Below are 24053 nucleotides of genomic sequence, written 5' to 3'. Positions count from 1 at the left end.
AACCCCAGCTCGGACTTTGAACCAAGCTCTTCTTGCCTAGTTTTCTTTTTGCCCCTTCGTCTCGCCAGGATCCTCGCCACCCCCGTCATAGCTTCTTCCCGGCCTCGGGTGGCCTTCCAGCCACCTGCGCGCGACCGGCATCGACGCGCAGCAAGGAGGCGGTTGGTAAGAGCTCAGTCCACCGCCATCCCAGGGAGCTGCGGAGACTACAACTCCCATCACGCCCCGCAGCCGGCTCCCTCCCCTCCCCTCTGCCCCCCCTCTCTACCTTGGCCGGCGGTTGGGAAGCTCTCAGCTTTTATCTGCAGACCGGGCGGGAGGGTTCCGGATCCCTGCGATCTTCCCAGGCCGGAGCGCTGTGCCCGGCGGTGGCGGTGGCGGTGGCGGAGGCTCTCAGCCGAGTTCTGCCTTTGCGTCCGCGCCAGCCCGGAGCCTCCGGGGGGCCGACGGTCAGTCCCGGCGCGGCGAGAGGATGGTCATACGCGTGTTCATCGCCTCCTCCTCGGGCTTCGTGGCGGTGAGCACGTAGGGGACCGGCCGCGGGCCGGGTCTGCGTGGTAGGGGCAGCAGGGCGCCGATCCTGCGGGAGGCGCGCGGCGCCCGCCCCGGTGCGTCTCGGCGCGCTTCGCGTCCGGCGGCGGGAGCCGGCGCCCGGCAGGTGATCCATCATCCTCGGACAATGAATAGGGCGGGGAGCCAAGGTTGGTGGGGGACCCCGGACTCACCCACGTGCCCACCCTGCACGGCCTGAGACGGAGACAGGAAAATGGAGTCGGCGGGAAGCCCCCAGCTCCAGTTGAGTGGCTCGGGGATTTGGGGATGGGTGGTCCGAGAGCTTCGGGGGTCCCGCTTCCCTTGGTGTCAGTTCTTGCCGATTTGGGACACTCAGCCCGGTTCTGTGTTGTACGGGAGCTTGTCAGGCTGCTTGGTTTGCTAACCTAGCTCCTGAATGGAACAAGTTTAAGTAGAACTTGCTCTCCACCCTCTGTGCCCCGCCACCAAGCACGTTTCTTCAGTTTTATACCTGCGCAGAGAGAACAGTAAACCAGGTTTGTCCTGTCGTGCCAGGGGTTTTTGTTTTGTCCTTTTTTTTTTTGGCCTCGGGTACTATAAATATTTTTACATCTGTATGTAAAATGTGGTGCGTTTGGTTTCTTTTCTCCAGTAATGCTGTGCTCAGTTTCATCTTGGGGATATATAAATTGTGGTCTCTTTCATTATTTTAAGCTGTTTTGTTTGGTCGATATTCTTGAATTTTTTTTTAGGAAGAAGTTACATAGCTAGATGTCAGACTTTAGGGAAAAATTCAGTAATATACTTGATAGCCCACTGAATAAGACAGGTAGCAATATGTTCTACACGATTAGATTATTAAGATTTGGTTACCTTAGCTAAGAGTAAAACTCTAGATTTAAGAGGCTCTTTGGTGAGATACAGATTCAAATACATCAGAAAGTGCAATGCTGATAGCTTAAAATTTGGTCTGGCCAGTTGGTTGCAGGCCCAGCAACTCAACCATGTTTTCCCCAAATTTGTTTCTGAAGCAGGTGAGATGGAAGGAAGAAAATGTTGTTTGCAACACAACACTGAGGTTTTTTATTTAAAAAGGAATTACCCTACAATAGAAAAAAAGGCCCCCTTTTGCATTAGTTACAATAGATGGGAAATTCCAACTTATCTTTGTATGCAGGCATGCCCTGGTCCCCCACATTCCTGATAGTTTTGGTGTTTCTTATTATTTGGGGCTGCTTAGTCATACCTGCCTTTTATAGATGTCTGCACTGAAGCTGCACTTCATGTGTTTGGAAACCCATACTGTTTCATGGATAGATTTTTTTCCAATTCACTTCTTCCTAAGAGTGCTACAAAGCTTTTGGTTTCACCATCAACTTGCGTGCTCCGATAATTGTTGCAATAGCATTTTATTGATTGAAAAAGGGATGCTTTATGTATTAAGAAGCCTACGCTAGCGATGTTGGACAAGTCAAACTTACGGTAATGACTTGGCTTATCCTGTAAGAAGGTCGTATATCAAGAGAGTTCTGGAACCCCACATCTCTGTTTCCTCAATTCCATTAACAAATATTTATTGCCTGCCTGCTATGTGCCTTTTTAACTTTTCAATTTAATGTTGGGTGTTTTGCACATGAAGCTAGACCTGAGAGACCCCAGTTTTGAGGAAGGCTCTGACGAGTGGTGTGAGTTTGGTTGAAGTACCTCACCTCTGCTGGAGTTTCTTGTCCATAGAATGAAGGGTTGTGATGAATAACTCAGCATTGCACTCTAGCTTTAAAGTGCTTTGAATTAATTAGTTGGGTAAATGTGGATAAATCCTTATAATGACTTCTTTCCCATTGACAATATACATGTTAGTATCAAAGTGAATTTATTCTTTTCCTCTGGTGTTTTACTGGGATGGCTCAGGTCCCCTCACTAACACACCCGGTAGTCTGTGTTCCAACAAGATACCGTTTCAGCTGGAAGACATACTCTGTTATCACATACCATATGTACAGCCCATAAATGCTAATTATGTATTTTAAAGTACCTGATCTTTTTGGGTCTCAGTCATTGAGTCCCTCCAATTGTAAATTTATCTCCTATATCAGTACAGAGTTTTTCTGTAATTAGGTAACATCAATACTTTGGGTGAGGGTAAGTTTATGCTTCTATGCAAGAATGGTGATTTCTAAGGGATAATGAAGTTGTTTAGGTCAGCTGTTGAGCAGAAGAGGCTCACTAGGGCTTATGGTATTATGCTGTATTGAGCTGTGAGGGCACAGCTGTGTTTTCCCTCCAGCGGTGCTGCATTGACCATTGGCTCTGTTTCATTCGGTGACCAACCATGACCAGCAAGTGCACAGGAGAATGAATAATGTGATTCCCAAGTCAGTTTGGTTTTAGCTGGAGTGGATTAAACCACAAGGAAGGAATGTGACTAGAAGTAGACGTGGCCAAGTGAGTCCCAGGAATTTCCAAAAAAGATGCTCTGCCCCAGTCAACAATAGATTTAAACAATCTATCTGGGGAAAACTCTCATATCTTGTTCTGATTTGCCTGAACTCTCCAGCTTCAACACCTAACAGTGGTAGTTAGAATAATTAACAGAAGGGGTGATTGCCCTTTTCTCTTCCCCAGCTCCAAGTAAAATCAGCTTTTATAGGAAATAAAAGCAATGCCGCATTATTATGCTACGGCTACTTGAAAATCAGATTTCTTATGCAACTAATCGTGCTGCTGTCATTCATATCATAGAGAAGGGCACTTTATTTCAGTCCTAAGAAAATAGTGTAGTCATAGGAGTGCCGTTTTAAAATCTAATTTATTCTGGTTGTATACCCAGAAGGGGAGGTCTTGGTAACTTTATCCAGGAAATGTATTGATATGACTTTTTAATGTAAAAACATTGAAATCAGTCGATTATTTCATTCATTCATTATTTTATTTGCTCAACAAGCATTTTCTAAGGGTCTACTCCTTGCCTAGCCCTGTCCTTGGTCTTGTGGGAATTGGAGGAGAGCAGAGGGTGTGGTTTCTGTCCTCCAGGAATTCAGGTAGGGATCAGGTGGGGAGATAAGATAGGAAAGGTGAAACCACCAGTAATAAAGTACAACCCAAGGACACATGCCTCTTTCAGGAACATTCTTTACCAGAGATAGAAATTATATAGGCGGTGGAGGGATGCATTGCAGGATGTCAGATAAGGAGGAAATGTGCCAGAAATCATAAAATATGCATGTGGGAGCCTCAGGCAGATGGCAGAGAGAGGGACTGAGTTGGATTTGGAGCCCGGGAGAGAGTGCCTGAGCCCATCTTGTTCAGGCTGGAAAGGGAGGAACCTTAGGTGGGAGGGGACAGGCACCTGGGGTCCCTGTGGACCTTTTGAGTACGGAGTAGACCCTGAGTCCTTGAAAGCAGCCGGTGCTAACAAACTCCAGAGTACTCCACATCTCAGAGGTGTCTTCAGGATCTGCAGCTGGCGTGCTGTCTGGAGCCTTTTGTCCCCTGGGAACAAGGTGCTGTCTGACAGGGAGAGACCCCTGGTGTGTGATTTCAGGAGAATCTTTACCATCCTGCTTGCCTTGACTAAAACTTCTCAAAAAGGAAGTAAAGTGTGTCACTCTTTGTGAAAAGTTCTTGGGCTCACTTGTGAGAGCTGGAAGAATACAGAAAGAGATTTTCTAGTGAAGTCCAACCACGTCATTTCACAGAGAAGGAAATTTGGGCCTAGAGATTAAATGACTTCCCCTGAGGTCATTAATGGCAGTCAATGCAGAGCTGAGGGTTAAGTGGAGGCCAGGTCTCCTGACTACTGAATGTATCCCTTTGTACGTTCATTCAGCCCTACATTCATTCATGCCTCGATTGACTCATGCTCTCATCAATCATTGAAAACCTGTGCAGTACCAGGCTCTCTATTAGGTGCTGTCAGGTGTATGATGGTCAGCAGAACAGACACACACTCTGCCTTCATGGCGTAAATCAGTGCGGACACTCCACAGCCCAAAGACTTGGGTTGCAAACCATTTCATCAAGGAGAAGGAAGGGCTGATGCTGGCTTGGGGGATGTTTCCATGGGACAAGGGGAAATGAGCTAGACAGAAGTAGTAAATCCCTGGATGTTGGAGGGGACCATCACCGGGAGGAAGAGGTACAAAGAAAGCAGAGTTGGAAGCAGAGTTGGAAGACATGGACCTTTGTCCACGGCTGCAGCTGTGTTTTCAGGTGGGTGTGGGAGTGGAGGAGAAACATGTAGAAACCGTGCTCAGAGTTGTCACGCTCGTTTTTTGCTGTAGAAAGGCGTGCCCATGCTTTGCCTTGTGTGACGTATGACTGCTGTAAACATGCAATGGTCAGACCCGTGATAATGATCAAAATGCATTGTGAAGCTTCGTTGGTATAAGGGAGCTTCTGAAAGGAGCTCCGAGGTGATTAAAGTCAGGATGTGACCATATAAGACAGAGTGAGCATCAATTCCTCAGTGACTCTAATGCCAAAAAAAGCTAGTGAGGGTAAGCCTGGGCTTGCTAGGATCTTTAACTCAGTCCTGAGTCACATGGCAAGGTTTATTCCCATTTTACAGATGGAGAGACTGAAGTTAACGGACCTGATTGAGATGATACACAGTAGATGGTGGGACCCTGAGTCAAAGTCTGGCAGGCAGGTGGCTCCAAAGCTTCTAGAGCAACATTTCTCCACTATGGGCCCTTGGCGGAATGAAAGTACCAGGGGTGTTCCACATCCTGCAGTGTGCTGGACAGTCCCCTGTAAGAGCTGCCCGATGCAAAATGCCAGTGGTACCCCTGACAAGAAACAGCGCCGAAGGGCATTGGCAGGGGAGGGGAGGGAGGGAGTTGAGGGAAGTGGCAGGAGCATTATAAGAAATAACTAGGAGAGACAGGAATAACTTGGGAGTGCAAGGACAAAGTTGTAAGGGAACGTCAGGCTGGGAAGGCTTGTGTATTGGTTTTCTACGGCTGCCATTAACACAGTACCGAGAACTGTGGGGCTTAAACAACACAAATTGGTCTCACAGTTCTGGAAGCTAGAAGGCGAGATCAGGGTGTTGGCAGGCTTGGTTCCTTCTGAGGGCTGTGAGGGAGACTGTGTTCTGTGCCTCTCTCCTAACTTTTGACAGTTTGCTGGTAATCTTTGGCACTCCCCCTTGGCGTGTAGATTATGACCCTGATATCTGTCTTTATGTACACATGGCATTCCCCTTGTGTGTGTGTGTGTGTCCTCTGTGTCTACATTTCCCCTTTTTATATTGAACTTCAGCCTACCCTATTGGCCTAATCTTAACTTGATCATTTGCAAAGATTCTATTTCCAGATAAGGTCACAGTCACAGGTACCGGGGGTTAGGACATCAGCATCTTTTAGGGGGACACAGTTCACTTCCCATAACAGCATGCAAGTTGACAGTTGAAATAGAAGGACTAATTGATGGCATTTCCCCCCTTTAATTGGAAAGACTATGGGCGAATTTCCTGAATCTTAAAGTCAGATATGGGTATGGAATTATAGTCAATGTATATACTAAGGTCCATTGCTAGAAAGGGAGATTTATCGATATCCCAAGTGAAGACCTGACCTCACTTTTTCTAGTTCATCTTAATATTTCCCAAATTTGATATTTTTTTCCATTCTGTGATACTTTAAACTTGTAAATATAATCAAGGGCATGGACTCCTTTACGAAATTAGGGACTTTTTAAAATCCATGTGCATTAGGACATTTTAAATAAATATTTCATTTGATTTGAGGAAACTAAATTTTGACATCTATTTATAAAAGTATGAGGTGGTTTCCACATCGCAGGAGTGTAAGCCTAATTGAGCTTTGTTTATTTTTGTATTTTTCAATTTTTTGATCAAAAGCAGAAAACAGCTATTGTGAAAAAACCCAACAATTCTACAGGCAGCAGTGTGAGATACTAACTCTAAAGAATGTTTCTTCTTCAGGTTTTTCATGTTTAATTTGTAAAAAGTTCTGAAATGAATTGGTTTTTTTTTTCAGTAAAGTTAGAAATGGGTGACAGAATAGAAAAGTTCTAGATTCTTAGTGAATGTTTCATTTTTAACATAAGAGTTAGTATGGCTTAGCGATCATTATATATGAAATTTTGAAATGCAGATTTGAAAAAAACTGGATCAAGAAATTATTAGTTTAGCTGCCAACGGTTAATCTTTTAAAAATTTGCCTTCCAAACTCTAAACTCAGAAGGAGACCCTTTTAGGTTTCATCAGGTTTTCAGCAGGTACTGCTTTCAGGGGTGTTAGTTTAGCTGCAGAGTTCTTTAGAAACTTAAGTTCTCATTTAAATCACATTCCTGTATTCACTATTTTTCTGTGATCAATTTTATATTACTCTGTTTATCCATTTTGCCGAAAAGGAGCTTAGCTTTCCAGGTGAGAAATGTAGTGAAAAGTTATTTTTTCTCAGAAATGGCCAGTGCTTTTTAACATGTGAGGGAAATCCTCTACTCCTGATCATGTACAATTCTCTTTTTGGGCCCTCTTTCTTGTTGTAGCTTAACAACAAGTCGCTGAAACCTTCTGTTTGGTGTTTTTTTAGACCAATAGGATCAGTACTTACCGTTGCCAGAGTTTTGATTGGCAGTTGGTGTGGCTGGGAGAGTGGGACAGGGGAGTCAAGAGGTTGGAAATGGACACCAGCTGCAACTGAGCATCTAGTTTAAAGCAGTGGTTTCCCTCTGTCCTCTGAAAAGGCTTATCTGAGTTTATCTGCCAGCACAGGCTAGTCCCCCAGGAACTGGGCTGTGGTAATTTAAGGTTAGAGTTGTTACTTCTTTTATGTTTGATTGTTTTGTTCCCAAACGCTAATGGACTGAGGAAAAGTACTTAATGGAATGTTTCCCTTCTGGACTCATGACAACTCTGCTGTAGGACTGAAAGCTGAGCTAGATGCTGGCAGAGGGGGCCCCGACCTACAATCCCAGGGACTTTTAGGCTGGTATGGCCCCTGGGAGACTCTGGAACAGTTTGATTGGTATTTCTGAGGGGACCTGACTCCTTTGGGTTGGCTCCGTAACTGGCAAAACCCGAAAGGGGGTTTCCTGGAACTGACCCCTGAGAGTGGAGTGGTGTGCATCAGGGTGTGTCTGCCTTCTTGTGGCACCTTTGTGTGCTCCCTGCCAATATTACCTCAGAGCTCCCAAAGCCGGAAAGGAAACACTGGCTGTGACTGCGGGCAGAGAGTTCTACTACGTCAGGATGCATTTTCCATTTCCTACTGGTGATGGATAGCCCAGATCTGGAAATGGCTTTTTGTCACCTTGGCTCTAGTGGCTTGGGAATGGAGGGCTAAGAGTAAGAGGTGACTTGCTGGACAGGTCAGTTCAGTGGCATTTGGTAAATGCAAATATATGTAGTTAAAGTCAGCAGCTATTGCTACACACCAATCCGATTAAAAACAAAACAACCAACAAGGACCTACTGTACGGTGCAGGGAACTGTACTCAATATCTTGTAATAACCTATAAGGGAAAAGAATCTGCAAAAGAATAGATATAGATATATGTATATCTGAATCACATTGCTGTACACCTGAAACTAACACAACATTGTAAATCAATTATACTTCAATATAAAAAAAGGTAAATAAAAAAATACACCACCTGTATGCAACTTAAGTTGGGAAAAGAGTTTGTGATTATAATATCTGACTTAAATCAGTTTATGACCACCATCCGATTTCAAATAAGTTCAAGTGAAAACAAAACAAAATAAAACAAAGCAAAACAAAAAAACCCAAAGCAACACAGCCAACATAGCTTTTGAGTTAGTTTTCCTTCTGTGGGTTGCGCAAGGAGTGGGAGTATGGTCTCCATTCATGACGTTCCTGTGTGGATTGAAGCTTCCAGGTTCTCTTCTTTAGTAATCATGTTCATCAGGATAGTTCCTTTGACTGGAAATTGGCCATTTCCATAAGCCTGGATCCCCAATTGACAGGAGGTTTGGGTTACACTGTCATTTTATGATAAACTACATACTAGCCAAAGTAGGTCTTTGGATTGAATACCTACTGATTTATTTAATTCTGGAGTCAGTTTACATTCAACCCATGCACCTACTTCTGCCTCATCTTTGGATTATGTACCATTGGCGAGATGTCACCCAGTGCAGCACGTTGGCTACCTTAGCGTAGCCTCATGGTTAAGGCGGGGCTTGGTCCAAATCCTAGTCTGCCATTGGTGAGCGACTCGACCTTAGGCAAGGAGCCTCAGCCCCTTCATTTGTAAAAGTGGGACAGCAGTGGTACCTTCTGTGTAGGATCGCTGTGAGCATCGAAGGCCTGAAGTATTCCACATACAGTGCCAGGTACATAGAAAGCACGCGGTGCATTTTATCTATTAGTTCTATTATATCGTTATTAACAGCAGCAGCAGTAGTAACAGCAGTAGTAAAAACATGAAAAAAATTATAACCCTGAACTGTGCAAGATCTTTAATCATCAAAGTATTGCATACAGTACACAATGCTTACCAAGGATGCATGCTGATATAATGTTTGGAGAATTTTTAGTAAATTCAAGTGTAAAGAGTTTTCAACTGAAAATTTGAATAAGAACATGACAATTTGAGGCCGTTCCCCAACAAACCACTTAGAGTTCTTCTGTAATTTTTGAACACTTTATAGGGACACAGCATGCTGTGCACAGTCACTAAACCATATTTATCCACAGCCCACAAAGTGCTTACTATGATGCAAATGGGCACTCTTCCTTTGCTGTACACAGTCCATGATTGCAGAGTCCTCATCTGATGTAAGGCTTCCTAAACTTGGCAAGTAGATTTCATCCCAAATGGCAGCCCTGTCTGATGAATGGTGGCTGCCTGCAGAGCTGGGAGAGGGGTTTTGGAGCCTTGTCTGGGATCAGCTGGAAAACACCCAGTGTGGTTTTTTTGTTTGTTTGTTTGTTGTTGTTTATGACTGCATTGGGTCTTCATTGCTGCGTGCAGGCTTTCTCTAGTTGCGGCGAGCGGGGGCTGCTCTTCACTGCAGTGAGCGGGCTTCTCATTGCAGTGGCTTCTCTTGTTGTGGAGCATGGGCTCTAGGCGCGCAGGCTTCAGTAGTTGTGGCTCGCGGGCTCTAGAGCACAGGCTCAGTAGTTGTGGTGCGTGGGCTTAGCTGCTCCGTGGCATGTGGGATCTTCCCAGACCAGGGCGTGAACCCGTGTCCCCTGCACTGGCAGGTGGATTCTTAACCACTGCGCCACCAGGGAAGCCCCCCACACAGTGTGATTGATTGTTGATGTCTGCTCTGGCCCCGGAGGAGGGAAGACCAGGGCTTATCCACATACTTGCCAGCCCTGTCTTAGACTCTGTAGTTGGACTCTGTCTTTCAAATTCATGTAACTGAATGTAGAATATTTTCAATCTGTAAGAGGGAAGAGAAATATGAGAAGTGGGTTGAATTGATGGATTATATCCTCTGCAAACATCTCACCTCGAATATGGGGTGAGGAGGTGGCAGCAGAGAAAGGGCAGGATTTCTGTGGTTAATGAAAATGAGTGATACTTCCCGGAAAAGACAGTGATTATCCTGACTGTGAAACTGAACACCGAACCTTGTTTGTTGTTGTGAAACGTAGGCAGGGTTCTTTCAAATCTGGCAGATGGGCAGGGGTGGTGGTAAAAGAGATAAGGGGCTTTGTGGAAAAAGGTGGTCGAGACAGGAGAGGGAGAAAAGCACTGGAATAGGTAGATTCGAGGATAAGCCTGCCCACTGTGCCGAGCCTTGGACATTGAAAAGTCAGGTGAACAATGAGTGTTTACCTGTGGCCAGCAATGTGGGAGGATTTTTTCTGCAGGTAATTTAATCCTTACAATCATCCTACAGACTGCAGTCTATTATACCCATTTTACAGATGAGAATATTGAGGCACAGAGTTGTTAAGTAACATGCCCAGGATCATTCAGCTCCATGAAACCAGATTCGAGCCCCTGTCTTCTGACTTTGTGTGTGGTACTTGTTTCGTGACACCACATTGCCCACCAGAAGGGCCCCTGATCGGAGATCAGTGAGGACCTGGTCATGCCGACCCAGAAAGCTGGCTGGGGTAACAGTGTGTGAACTCATGCTAAGGAGGGGGGAAGGGGCTGAACTCCACTCAGCAGGTAATTTTTAGGCACAGTGTCCTCAGGGCTTGTGAAAACAATAGCTTTGCTTCTTCAGAGACTCTGATAAAAGCTATGAGGAGTATGCGTTGAGATGGAAAGCTAATATTTCATAATAATAGTAACAACTGCTGTTCACAGCATGTGCAGGAAGTACTCAGGGCTTTGCGTTTGGTATTTGTATTTCTTACAGTAACTCGGCTTGGTAGCCATTGGAAGTGGAGAGAAGAGATTTTTCTAGCAGAGAGAGCTGGGTTCAAATGATGCCTCTGGTTCCCTAACTGGCAGGGTAGCTTAGCAAGCCTTTTTATTCCTCTGGCTCTCAGCGTCCCCATTTGTAAAGCTGTTGGAGCTTCAAGAAATGGCAGCCATCGATAATATTATGAGTTTAAGTCAGCAGTAATTCTCTGGTCTTTGGTAAATTTTCAACTTTAAATGAACTATCAAGATTTAATGAAGGAAAAAGAATTGTTCTTATAATCAGACAATAGGTCCTGCCTTCGATGGAACATGTCCCTAGGAAGACCTGAAACTGTGAAACTGACATTGTTTATTGGGATTAGTGTGAGCTAAGAGGTCACAGTCTGGTTGCAGAGGCTGGAACCCCATTGTTTTTGACTTAACAGTGTTTAAAATTTTTTTGAGCAAAGATTTTAAAATCCTGGGAGATGTCTTTCTCACCCCTACCCATCATCTGGATTTCCCGTTCTTCTTGAGACATCTGGAGACCTTTTGATCTCCATCCTGGCATGGATCCACTGAAGCTGACTAGTGGTGGCCCCTTCATGGGCGCGTATACCCCGGGGGTCTCCACAGCCCCCCACCATTCCCACCACCTTCCCCACTCTGAGCCATTTGTTCTTGAGCTCGTGTTATTCTTTTTCTTATGTTAGAAAGTATTTCTGGGCGTCTGTGTCTATCCAAAGTGGGTTAGATTGAGAGTGTATTGAGAGGGTTCTATATGTTTCAGGAAGAACGGGAGCCAGTGAGAGTTTTTCTGTGGAGGAAAAGACAGAATAGTCCCAAATGGTTATTAGGTGTTTGTTGGCTGCATTCCTTTCTGTTAACTGCCGGACTCCTGTGGGCATTTGAATAGTCGACTCTCTGTGGAAGCTAATTATTATGGGAGGTGAAAAGTGTCTATTTCCTGTCTCTGCTCTGCCAGCCTCCCAGTCAGTCTGTAATCTCAGAACTGCGGCTTGAGGTCATCATGCTCTGGAGCTTCTTTGGAAAGGTTGGAGATGAAGCTGGTCATACCCTAAGCCCAGGTTGGTCAGCAGCACCGCCGTCAGCATCTTGGGCTGCATAGTTCTCTGTCGTGGGAGGTTGCCCTGTGCGTTTCAGACAGAGAGCAGCGTGCCCAGTCTCTACCCACCCCGTCCCCCAGGTGCGACAACCAGAAATGTCTCTAGACGTTCTCCCATGTCCCCTGAGGGGTAAACTCCCTGACTGAGAACCCCTGCTCTCGTCACCAGTAGCGGAGAGGAGATGCTCACGATGTGATATAAGACTTAGATCGCAAAAACTGGAAGGAACAGAAGAGATCATTCAGTTCATCTTTCTCTTCTGCTGAGGCGTGAGCTAGTAAAGGACTAGCTGCCTCGCGTCTACACTACTTGTCCTGATTCTCCTGGAACGGTGTCCTGGGCGTCGGGAGACTTGAAATCTGGTTCTGGAGATGCCATTTAATCAGCTTTGTGTCTTTGGACAAGAAACTTTGCATTTCTGGGCCTTAGGCGTCTCATCATGTGATTGTTGTTTTCTAGTTGAGATCATTCACATACCATAACCCTTTAAATTGTTGTGTAAGTGGTTTTTCACGCATTCACTGGGTTGTGCAGCCATCACCACTAGCTCCTTTCATCAACCCCAAAAAGAAACCCGTGTCCACGAGCAGTCGCACTCCCCAGCCCCTCCTCCCCGAGTCCCTGGCAACCACTAATCTACTTTCTATCTCTGGATTCGCCTGTTCTGGGCATTTCATATAAATGGAATCATACAATACGTGACCTTTTGTGTCTGGCTTCTTTCACTTAGCACGTGTTCTCAGAGTCCAGGCCTGTTGTAGAATGTATCAGCACTGTGTCTCTTGGTATGGCTGAATAATATTCTATGTACGAATATACCACATTTTGTTTATTCATTCATCGGTCGAGGGATATTTGGGGTTGTTTCCATGTTTTGGCTACTAGGAACAATGCTGCTGTGAACATTTGTGTTGGAGTTTCTGTGTAAATGTGTTTTTGGTTCTCTTGAGTATATTCCTAGGCGAGGAATTGGTGTTTTCATATGGTAATAACTGTGTTAGCTTTGTGAGAACGGCCAGACTGTTTTGCAAAGCGGCTACTCTGTTTTACATTCCCACTAGTAATGGATGAGGTTCCAGTTTCCTCACCAACACTTGTTATTGTCTGTCTTTTTGATTATGGCCATTTTCGTGGGTATGTGGTAGAATCTCGCTATGGTTTTGATTTGCATTTCCCTACTGCCTAGTACTGTTGGTGTTGTTTCTTAAGAACTGGTTTAGATCTTTTTTATTTTTAAGAGCTCGCTTTAACTGTTTAATTTTTTTCTTTTTTTCCACACTTAGACCAGTATGACAGAATTGAGTCTTTAGGGGATGTGTGTGTGTGTGTGTGTGTGTGTGTGTGTGTGTCTATAATTAATTGAGTTAATCAATTCCCATATGTTCATAAGTACCTTCTATTGCCCAGTGTTCAGCCATGTTTAGGACAGAATATATGGCATGATCCTTCCCCCCCTAGTAGCTAATCATCTGAGTGAGAAGAAGAGCACAGAAAACAGAGCCATAGGGAATACAGTGCTAGAACGAATGATCTATCCTATAGGTAAGTCTCCAGGGCAGATATATTTATCTGGGTAAGGGCAAAGGAAGGCATATTCTGAGCGAGACAGAAAGATGGCATCTCTTAAATGGGGAAGGTGGCTGTTTTCAAGATTCTAGAAAGTGTCACTTAAATAAAAGCCTCCAGTGGAAAATTGAGAGACTTTTTTTTTCCAAAATATTTTGTTTGAGCTTGGCTTGTGAACTAGAACAGATGTCATCTTTCCTGTTCTCTGTTTTATTTTTTTAATAAGTTTATTTATTTATTTATTTTTGGCTGCATTGGGTCTTCGTTGCTGCGCACGGGCTTTCTCTAGTTGCAGCGATCAGGGGCTACTCTTCGTTGCGGTGCGCGGGCTTCCCACTGTGGTGGCTTCTCGTTGCGGAGCATGGGCTCTAGGTGCGCGGGCTTCAGTAGCTGTGGCACATGGGCTCAGTAGTTGCGGCTCGCGGGCTCTAGAGCGCAGGCTCAGTAGTTGTGGCACACGGGCTTAGTTGCTCCACGGCATGTGGGATCTTCCCGGACCAGGGCTCAAACCCATGTCCCCTGCATTGGCAGGTGGATTCTTAACCACTGCGCCACCAGGGAAGCCCCCCTGTTCTCTTTTTGTCAAAGAAATGAATTTGACTTGTGTACCCATGCTGCCTTTTGTTGTAGACTAGATGATTCCTTTTCCCCTGGCGTGCATTTCCTGTCGAGTGAGAGCATGACACATGCATGCTCTATAGTGAGTTCCATAGTGACATTTTAAAAGTGAGCTTGGTTCTAAGAGATAATTAACCGAGATGAGATGATTAATTATTCACCTTTTTAAATTCCTTTTCCATTAAAGGAGGGAAAACAGCGTCCTCCTTCTAACAAGATTAAGTCTGCATGTTAGGTTCAGAGAGTGTAGGAAAACCTCACTGGCTGCTGAGAGCTTCTGCCTTCGGGGCCTCACCTTTTGGCCTTGCATCTTGGGCCCTCTGATCCGAATCTGACCTACCTTCACAGCATTTTCTTTCACTATTCTTTAGACCACTGTATACACACACCAGGCCTTCTTTAAACCCCTGGTTTAAAACGCCTTCTGTGCGTTTTCTCATGCTGCTTTCTTTGCCTTGATTGTGCCAACCTTGCATTGAAACTGGTCAGAGTCCCCTCCCTTCTTTGAAGCCCATGCCAATAATATTTCCCAATGAAGACAGCCGTCCTTTGCCTTCCAAACTGGGAGGATGCTGTTTCCACAGCCCTCCAGGATGTGGAACTGTTTTGCTGGCACCCAGCGCATTTCACCCTTGGTTACAATTATTTTGTACCCAGGTGGTTTGCATGCCAAGTTCTAAGCTCGTTGCGGTCAGGTCCTATTCATCATCTTATCACACACTGCCCCACATTTGCTGTTAGAGAGCTTGGCATGTTGTATTTATTGAGCACGTGGAGAAGAAATATTGTTTCTGTGCTTCCACATCAAAAACAAAAGCTAATAAAAGTTGGTGACCATGCCAAGGCGGGACTGGAGTGGAGTATGTAGTGGACGAAAGTCTGATTGGAAAACAGAGAGGCTGCGAGGGCCGTGATTTATTTCGCTGCTTTGTAAATAAGTGGCGTGGAGAATCTACGTTATTAGAGATAATTTTATTACAGTATTACGTCTCTTATCCAGATATCATAATTCTAGAACCTTCATTTGGGAGGAAGCAGGGAGACCTCTGAGAGGCAGTCAGCTGTTCTCCCTTCAGTGGAGCAGGGGTCAGGGAGCTGACCTCAGGGCCTCACCCAGAAGACTGGGCATGCAGTAGGCCCCTGCAGCCTTGGGCCCCGCTGAGGGATCACCAGGGGAAGCTCTGAGAAGGGACAGCCACCTTCTGAAAGCAGAAGTGGAGAATTCCAGAAGCACAGCTTTGGGCTCTGCTTGGCATAAAATAAAACAGCAGGCTCTTGTAAGTGGGCTCTGAGAATGTCAGTGCACCCCATCAAAGGACAAAAATGGGCCGGAAGGATGATGCCTTGTCCAGAACAGATCAGATCGGCTTTGGCACATTTTGGCTTGATGTACCCTGCTGAACAATGCAGGAACACATGTGGTGCATTTCAGAAAGATTTCTAAAATAAAAGTAGTTTAAAACAAGAAAATAATAAGTCTGTGCTTAAAGGGCCAAGTTTCAGTTATATGGAAGACCTCACTCTCCGATCCCAGGAGAAAGTGACTTACTTGCTCTTAACTCTGTGCCCATGTGGCCTCCCACTTTTCCTTCTCTCTACCTTTCGATATTACAGCTGTAGATTCTTTTTCCTCATCATCTTAGGAGCCGTTTATTTTATATTCTTTCTATATTTCTCATGCTGTGCTTCTCTTCCTTGCTTCCACATCAGCTGCAGCGTTTATCGCCCATCCCGGGCACCTTCCCCACGGAGCACCTGCCTTTGGGCTGCCCTGGCCCTGTGGGCACGCCTGTGTTACTGCCAGTTTTCTATGCAAGTTACTTGTTGACAAGCCCTGTCTCCACCCCCTTCCCCAACGACTATGCACTGCATCACACTGGAGCCCTTGATTTGTCACTTACGTTCCCCTAGTTACTAGGGCGGCGTTTACAGCCTCGCGAGGTCTCCACAAGGTCTTGTAAAACCTGTTGAGTGAACCATGCCTCCTTGACCTTTTAGAGACTTTGGTTTTTCTTTGTGCTGCGTCTCTCTGCTCTCTCTCTAATTCCTTTTTTTCTTTTTCCAGTTTTAATATTTTTTTCACTGAAGTATAGTTGCTTTACAATGTTGTGTTAATTTCTCATTCTTTGTTAACTTCTCCACTGACTCTTTGGAGTCAAGACGGAATGCAGAAATGACATGGCTGAAGATAACGAGGAATCTGAGGCGGAGACACCAGAATTTGGAGTCACTCTTCAAGACAGACTGTCTTATCTGGGCTGCAGGAATCAGGGTCCTCTGTAGGAAGGGTGAGAGCTTGCAGAGATTCAAGCTAGCTTTGAAAGCTCCTGGGGGCGGTTGTGTGGCATCTGAACAGAATGGAGTGTCCAGCTGAATGGGAATTTTCAGCACCCAAGGCGCACTGACCGGCCTGGCTCAGTAGCCCGAGGAGGGAAGAGAAAGCTGACGGGACCGGTCCATGGGATGCGGGTGAAAAGGCCCAGACTTCCTCTGAGGCATCAGTGTGCACCCACTATGGAAATACTAATTCATTATATGATCCCCCTAAAAATGTAATTGTGAGAACAATCTGCCGTCCCCATATTATTCGTCAAATGTAAATAGATATAGTTTCTAGATCACCTCTTAGGATCTCTTCTCGCACATCTGAGAATGGACTGGCGTAGAATTGGGAAGAACATACTCCAAACACACTGTTGCAGGGCAGCACCTCCGGCCATTGATAAAAGCATGGCTTTTGGCTGCAGTCCTGTCGTTCTTGGTGGAAAATACCATCCTCAGCAGGATTTCCTCATTACTGCAGAGGATTTGGACTATTACAGCAAGTTTTGCTGGAGCAGGTTTTTCTACAAACGATCCTCTAATTAACAGGAAGCATGTGTGTGAACAGTAGTATGTAATTTTCATAGATAGTCTTGCAAAAGAGCGGCATTTTAAGTTCATATTTTATACTTGGCTGACTTTTTCCTTTAAGGAAGTAAACATGTAATCTTGACAGGGACTGTAAAAACAGAAACATCAAACCACCCACATCTTTCATTCCAGGTTTTTGCTCATGTTTTTTATGGCTTCGCGTTGCCAAGTAATACAAGTTGTTTTGTTTTCGTTTTTGTTTTTTTCAAAATGCAGAGTAAAAGCAATTTATGGCATGAGTTGATAGAGAAATTAGTTAAAGCCGCTTATATTGCATCAAGCAGGTGGGAAAGGAGACAAGTCAACTAACAGGTATGTGACAAGCAGCTCTTCGGAGCCACCCTGCTGAGTCCCGGGGGAACACCGATGTGCTACACACATGGTCTTCATCCGCCGGAGGAATTGACAGTTAAGTTGGGGAAAGAGGCACAGGTACTCGCAACTGCTATCAACAGCGCCAGGCTGTATATCACTAAATGGCGGTGACCCGTGGGGATAATGGGAGTCTGATGAAAAGAGGATCTGGGAGGGCTGAGGCTGGTATAAGTCAGGGGTTTCTCAGCATCAGCACTGTTGACATTCTGGGGGGCTGTCCTGTACATCACGGGGTGTTTAGCAGCATCCCTGGCCTCTGCCCACTCGATGCCAGTTGTACCTGCCAACGGTGACAACCAAAAATGCCTGCAGACGTTGACAGCTGTTTCCTGGGGGGGGGAACAAAATTGTCCCAGCTGAGAACCACTGGGTAGGCATAGTTGATCGCAGTGTGGGCTTTGGGGCTGAACCTTGAAGAATAAATAGAACTTGGACAGGACGTGTGGACCATATGGAGATGATTTAGTTAACAGAAGCCATTATGTAAAGACCCAGTCAATTTCTTTTTTCCTTTTTTCTTTATTTACTTGTTTACTTATTTATTTATATATTGGAGTATAGTTAATTTATAATATCGTGTATATGTCAAGTGTACCGCAAAATGATTCAGTTATACATATATATATTCTTTTTCAGATTCTTTTCCATTATAAGTTATTACAAGGTATTGAGTATAGTTCCCTGTGCTGTACAGTAGGTCTTTTAGTCCCAGAGGACAGCCATGGGGACGCTTGTTAATTCCTCTTTACGTGCCTGACATCTGTGGTTCTCCCTGTTCCACTTTCTAGTTTGTTTTTTTCTAATTTATTTTATTGAAGTAGACTTGATTTACAATGTTGTGTTGATTTCTGCTGTACAGCACAGTGATTCAGTTACACACACACATATATATATATATATATACATTCTTTTTCATATTCTTTTCCATTATGGCTCATCACAGGTTACTGAATAGAGTTCCCTGTGCTACTGTAAGACCTTGTTGTTTATCCATTCCATATATAATAGTTTGCATCTACTAACCCCAATCTCCTGGTCCTTCCCTCCCCCCCACCCGCACTTTCTAGTTTTAACTCTAGCATTCTTTCCTTTTTTTTTTTTTTTTTTTTTTTGCGGTACGCGGGCCTCACTGTTGTGGCCTCTCCCATTGCAGAGCACAGGCTCCGGACACGCAGGCCCAGCAGCCATGGCTCACGGGCCCAGCCGCTCCGCGGCACGTGGGATCCTCCCGGACCGGGGCACGAACCCGCGTCCCCTGCATCGGCAGGTGGACTCTCAACCACTGCGCCACCAGGGGAGCCCACCTCTAGCATTCTTTTTTCTCAGTCCCTGTATGCAGCAGAGACGGGAAAGTCAAAAGGGTTACTCTTGTGAACACACAGCAAGGGACAGTGCCTGTCTGTTCCTGGGTTTGGTGAGTCTGGCCTGGGCAGTTGAGGCGCATTCTGCTGTGACGAGCTCTGTGCAGCATGTGCCTGAGGAGACCCCGTCCTGCCCTCATCACTTGTAGGCTGCCCTAGCCTGCCTCGCAGGATGGGAGGACGACAGGGTTGGCGTGAGGATATAGCCTGGCAGAATACGTGCTAGCATGGTAGCAATCCTGCTCGTCTCTAAAGGGAAGCCCATGTTTACCAAAGGGTATGTTCCCAGAGAGTGGATCCTGTCAATGGAAGTAATCAACAATCAATCGTAAGAACAGAAAAGAGTTTTATTTGAGCCAAACTGAGGACTAGCCGGAAGCCAGCTTCCCAGGTGACTGAGAAATTGCTCTGCAGAAGCAGGGTTTCCAGCACAGTTTATATCTTGTCAAAACAAAGAACACGAAACTAGTCAGCGTTACATTTCTTCAAGATTTCAGAAAAAGAACATTCCAGCCAGTACCTAGCAAGTCAGCATGGCCTTGGCCCCTGGGAAGGGAGCCTTATCCTCCCTTTACATCCTCCCCGGACCGGGGCACGAACCCGCGTCCCCTGCATCGGCAGGCGGACTCTCAACCACTGCGCCACCAGGGAAGCCCTTAATCTCTATTTTTAACACGGACATTCTTTACTTTTAATCAATGTGTCCTCTAGTAATTAAAACAGATGTACAATGTATGTTTGATAGGCCACAGTCTATTTTAGTCAGCATAAAATTCAATGTAACTCATGGGAAAGCCAGAATGACTTCCCCATATCTCAATCTGTGAACATTTCTTTTTATCAGTCCTCTCTGCGTTACCTAGTTTTATAGTTTGGGCACTGTCAGTACTTTGACTCCCTGTAACTCCCAGCTTTCTTGGGCGCGAGCTGAAGGAAGGCAGAGGCAGGTGTGTACCCACTAAGCCTAGCACAGTGCCTGGACACCTGCTCGACCCTCAGAATGTCCTTCTAGAGTGAACAAATGAGTGACTCACTGAGGGAATGGCGTTGTACTGGGCCCAGGTGTCCTCAGTGATTGGCAGGAGAGTAAGCTTGCCAAAGAACAGAATAGCCAATGAGGTCTGTGGCCTTCGAATTAAAAGTGTAATGATAATAGTGACTGATGTGTGTTGAGCTCTTTCCCTATGTGCCGTGTACTAAGAACATTACGTCGTTTAATTTTCATCACCACCGTCTGCCCTAAATTCTGATCTGCCTTTCACCGATGAGGAGACTGAGGCTTTGATAGAAGAAGTAACTTGCCCGAGGTGACAGATCCATCCCTTGCTGGTTGTCCAGAACTAGAACACAAATCAAAATGAAGTGGCCCCTCTAGGGATCAGGCCACTGCCCTTGACATCATCATCAGATGTTCTAACTGTCGTGGAAAAAGTCACAGATGAACCAGGGCCCCCCGAGGACATCAAAGTCACAATTCCAGTACCTACCAAACTGAGATAGGAGAGGCTCTTCATCTAAAACAGAGGGGGAGAGAGAGGGAGAGAGAGTGAGAGAGAGAGAGAGAGAGAGAGAGAGAGTGTGTGTGTGTGTGTGTGTGTGTGTGTGTGTGTGTGTGTGAGTGTGTGTGTGTGTGAAGGCTTTCCTTAGGTAGGTTATTTTTGGAACAGTGTTAAGTGTTGGACTCACAGGCAGGTCTGTGGTCATGCTGAGCCAGCAACACAGTGATGTATTGTTAACAGAAACAGGGAAGTTAGGAGAAGGAGGTAGATTGCTAGGTTGATCTTATGACAACAAAACCTTGTTTTGTTGTTTTGTTTTAGCAGTGAAGTCGGAGGTGATGGTGGGACGTTTAAGCATACATTTCCAGAAAGGCTTTGGCGCTCTGGATTGGCCCTTGTGAAAGAGGCCGATTTTGAAATGCACATTTTAGATGTGTCTCCATAGAGGCGACAGTGGAAGATGTGGAAGTATGTGATGTCTTCAAAGTATTAGTATCAAGAGAAAGCAGATTATGAAGGATATGCACATGGAGGATAAGCATCATTAGAATTCAAGGACAGTGATAATCATTTTTCTGGTCCCATCCATCAATAACGCAAAAGTGGTAAAAATTCTGTAGTTAAAATCCTACTCTCTTGCCTGATGTCAATTAGTTCCTGAAAACGAATTGAAAGATGTTAGATTTTTACATTAAAAAAACTCACTGGAATTTTTCATTTGAAAGATTTTTAGTAGATTAGAAAATTATGTTTCTAGGTTTTCGTAGTGACAACTTTTATAGGCAACAAGCATTGTTTTCAGTAACAAAATCATAATATCAAACATTTCCTAAAATCCATTTTGTGACATAGTTACCTGATAAAGTATCATCTTCACTTTGAAGGGACAAATCAAGAAAGAAGGTGTGTGTGTACATGTGAGCATCTCTGTGTGTTTTAGTATCTGTTAGGTAGCCTACTATTGATACCATTTGTCATCATGAAAAATGTCAGCCCGTTTGAAACAGCTTTGTTTTCTTAAAAAAGAAAAATATATCTAGAATATACTTAAATTTCCAATGGTTGGATAATGTTCTAAACCTTAGAGTTAAATACTTAATAGAATCCATGCATGCAATAAGATAACTATGAAGATTACAAAAGCAGAAAATATTTGTAATACAACCGAAACATTCTACCCAAAATGTGTATGTTATTATGACAACCATATAAAGTCTGCTTCTGAACGTTGAATCCTTGGAAGGTAATATAAAAAATAATTACTTCGGGATGATATTATTATTTTTTAATTGAAAAGACGACTTAACATTATAAACATGGAAAAAAGAAGCCAATGCAAGTTGGTTAAGAAAACAGGATCCAGAGTATTTACTGGTTAAAAAAAAATATGTTAAAAGTATTTATTCAAGCTCAATAATGTTTATTTGTTTACAAACATATGGAGTGCCTAGTAACTACCAGGGGCTGTGCTAATGATATACAGACAAAAAAGCACAATGTTTCCCATCACTGAAATTGTATTGCTTTAATTTACCACATATAATAATGATTCTTTCAAAAATTGCCCTGTAGTTCACAGTTGCTCTTTCTGACACTCTGATTCCCTAAAACTCAAGTTTCAATCTCTTGCAAGACAGCTTCTCTCACTGTTATCTTCAGCTTGGTAGCCTGGTATTTGCTTTCTAGTAAGACAGACTGAAATAGACACCAGAGACACAGCACTTTACGTGTAATCTCATGTTGAGTTAAACAGCATTTGAATGTTGCCAGTGAGCCAATGGCTTGTTGGGGTTTCTTCTACACCCCGTCCTGCTTCCCAGAAAGGAAACATATGTGGGTGTTTTAGGGGAGGCGTGTGTCCGTTTGCAGGTAAGAGAGAACCTGAGGAACGTGAACTTAGATGAACAGAGGTGTTTGGGTCTCTCCAGGTTAAGTCTGGAGACTGATTTGTCCAGGGCCTGTATTTCTGGGATCTCTTGGCCTTTTCCTGATGCTTGTTGCCTCATGGTGGAAAGGCGGCCCCTGCACCTCCAGCCCTCACACCAAGGTTCCAAGCAAGAAGAGGGAGGAAGGGCAGGGACAAAGGGCCCTGGTATTGATCCATTAGCTTCAGCAGGAGAGCAGAGCCTCGTGCAGAAGCTCCACCCATTGGACTTTGGCCCCCAGCTTAGCAGTGGGCTCTGGGTCAGTGACTTCCCAGCTGCAAGGGTGGCTGGGAACACAGGGCTTTCACTTTCTAGTCTTCAGAGGAGACATAGTGAATAGCTTGGGGTAACTAGTCTATCGCCTGCCATTTACATCCTCTTTATGAGAATGTAATGCCTAGTAAGTCCAACGGTGTGGTATTAGTTAAAGAATTTGCCATGGAATGATAGATCTTCGAGGTACCCTACTCAATTGCTTGGAAGTTCGTGTGTCTTTGACCCAGAAGAGATCATCAGACCTTTCTTCCCTTTTTATTTGGAAGGAGGAGTTGTCTTCGGGCCCCCTACCCCTCCTAGTCTAGTCCAGCGCCTCCTCTGTAAGTCTTAGAAAGTTATAAGAAAATCTGTGCTCTCTGTCCTCTTTCCTCTGCCTGCCTTTGATTTTTTCCTTGTGACAGACATAAAAGGCCCTAAATCAGCCTTACATCTGCCTCAAGTCAGAAGAAAGAAAACTGTGTATTTGAAGTGTGAAAGGAGGTGAAATGAAGAACTGTTACATCCAATACCTAAAGCCTTTGAAAGTTCTATGAAGTTACTTTATATTTTTTGCAGAAGGCCACGTCTAGGGCAAAGAAAGAAAACATGCTTGAATGAATGAAACAACTGAGCAGTGCCTATTACGGTTTAGCTCTTTTCTTATTTAATCCTCCCAATAAATCTGTGAAAGAAGATTCTGGGTCCATTTCACGTATTTGGAAACTAAGGCCAAAAGAGAAGCGTAGTAATATCTCCAAGGCTACTCGACTGACAGGGCCAGGGTTAAAACCAGGACAGTCTAACTCTAAAATACATACTTTTCTTTTTTTTCCAGTTTTTCTTGTTGTCTGCCATCTGTGCTTTGTCTTTTTTTTTTTTTAATTGAAATATAGCTGATTTACAATGTTGTGTTAGTTTCAGGTGTACAGCAAAGCGACTCAAGATACACATATATGTGTGTGTGTGTGTGTGTGTATGTGTATATATATATAATATATATGTTTTCTTTTTCAGATTCTTTCCCCATATAGGTTATTACAAAATATTGAGTAGAGTTCCCTGTGCTATACAGTAGGTCCTTGCTGTTTATGTATTTTATATATAGATGTATGTTATGTTACTTCATAATTTATCCCTCCCCGCCACCTTTCCCTTTCCCCTTTGGTAACCATAAGTTTTCTATGTCTGAGTCTCTTTCTGTTTTGTACATAAGTTCATTTGTATCATTTTTTTTAGATTCCACATATAAGTGATATCATAAGATATTTGTCTCTGTTTGACTTACTTCACTTAGTATGATAATCTCTAGATCCATCCATGTTGCTGCAAATGGCATTATTTCATTCTTTTTTTCTGCTTTGTCTTTACACTTGCTTTCCCACAATTGCTCATGTTAAATCTCAGTTAGAAAAAAAAACAAGTCCTATCTTATTCAAATTGATAATGTCTTTGTTTACTAGGGACTCCCAAGGTCCCAAGGTACAGCCTCCGCTGTGTTCACCCCGGAATTCAAACATGATTAGACACGTCTGGAAGCGTCTGGAAGAATCTGGCAGGGGCTGCTTAATTACATAAGTTAACTGGCAGCCTTCT

The 24053-nt window shown here is 44.3% G+C and overlaps 1 protein-coding gene across 1 annotated transcript in view; it reads left to right on the top strand.

Annotated features, from left to right (window-relative positions):
• SH3BGRL2 (SH3 domain binding glutamate rich protein like 2) overlaps positions 1 to 24053 on the top strand; it is a 96009-nt gene that overhangs the window by 42622 nt on the left and 29334 nt on the right. The window contains exon 2 of the mRNA XM_060030448.1: positions 194 to 517. Within this exon, the coding sequence (XP_059886431.1) occupies positions 194 to 517 (324 nt within the window). The remainder of the gene's footprint in view (positions 1 to 193; positions 518 to 24053) is intronic.

The sequence above is a fragment of the Delphinus delphis genome, chromosome 14 (genome assembly GCF_949987515.2).
Source record: "Delphinus delphis chromosome 14, mDelDel1.2, whole genome shotgun sequence".
In the NCBI taxonomy this organism is placed as follows: Eukaryota; Metazoa; Chordata; class Mammalia; order Artiodactyla; family Delphinidae; genus Delphinus; species Delphinus delphis.
Note: the sequence above shows the minus strand (reverse complement) of the source record. Positions and strands in the feature narration are given on the sequence as shown.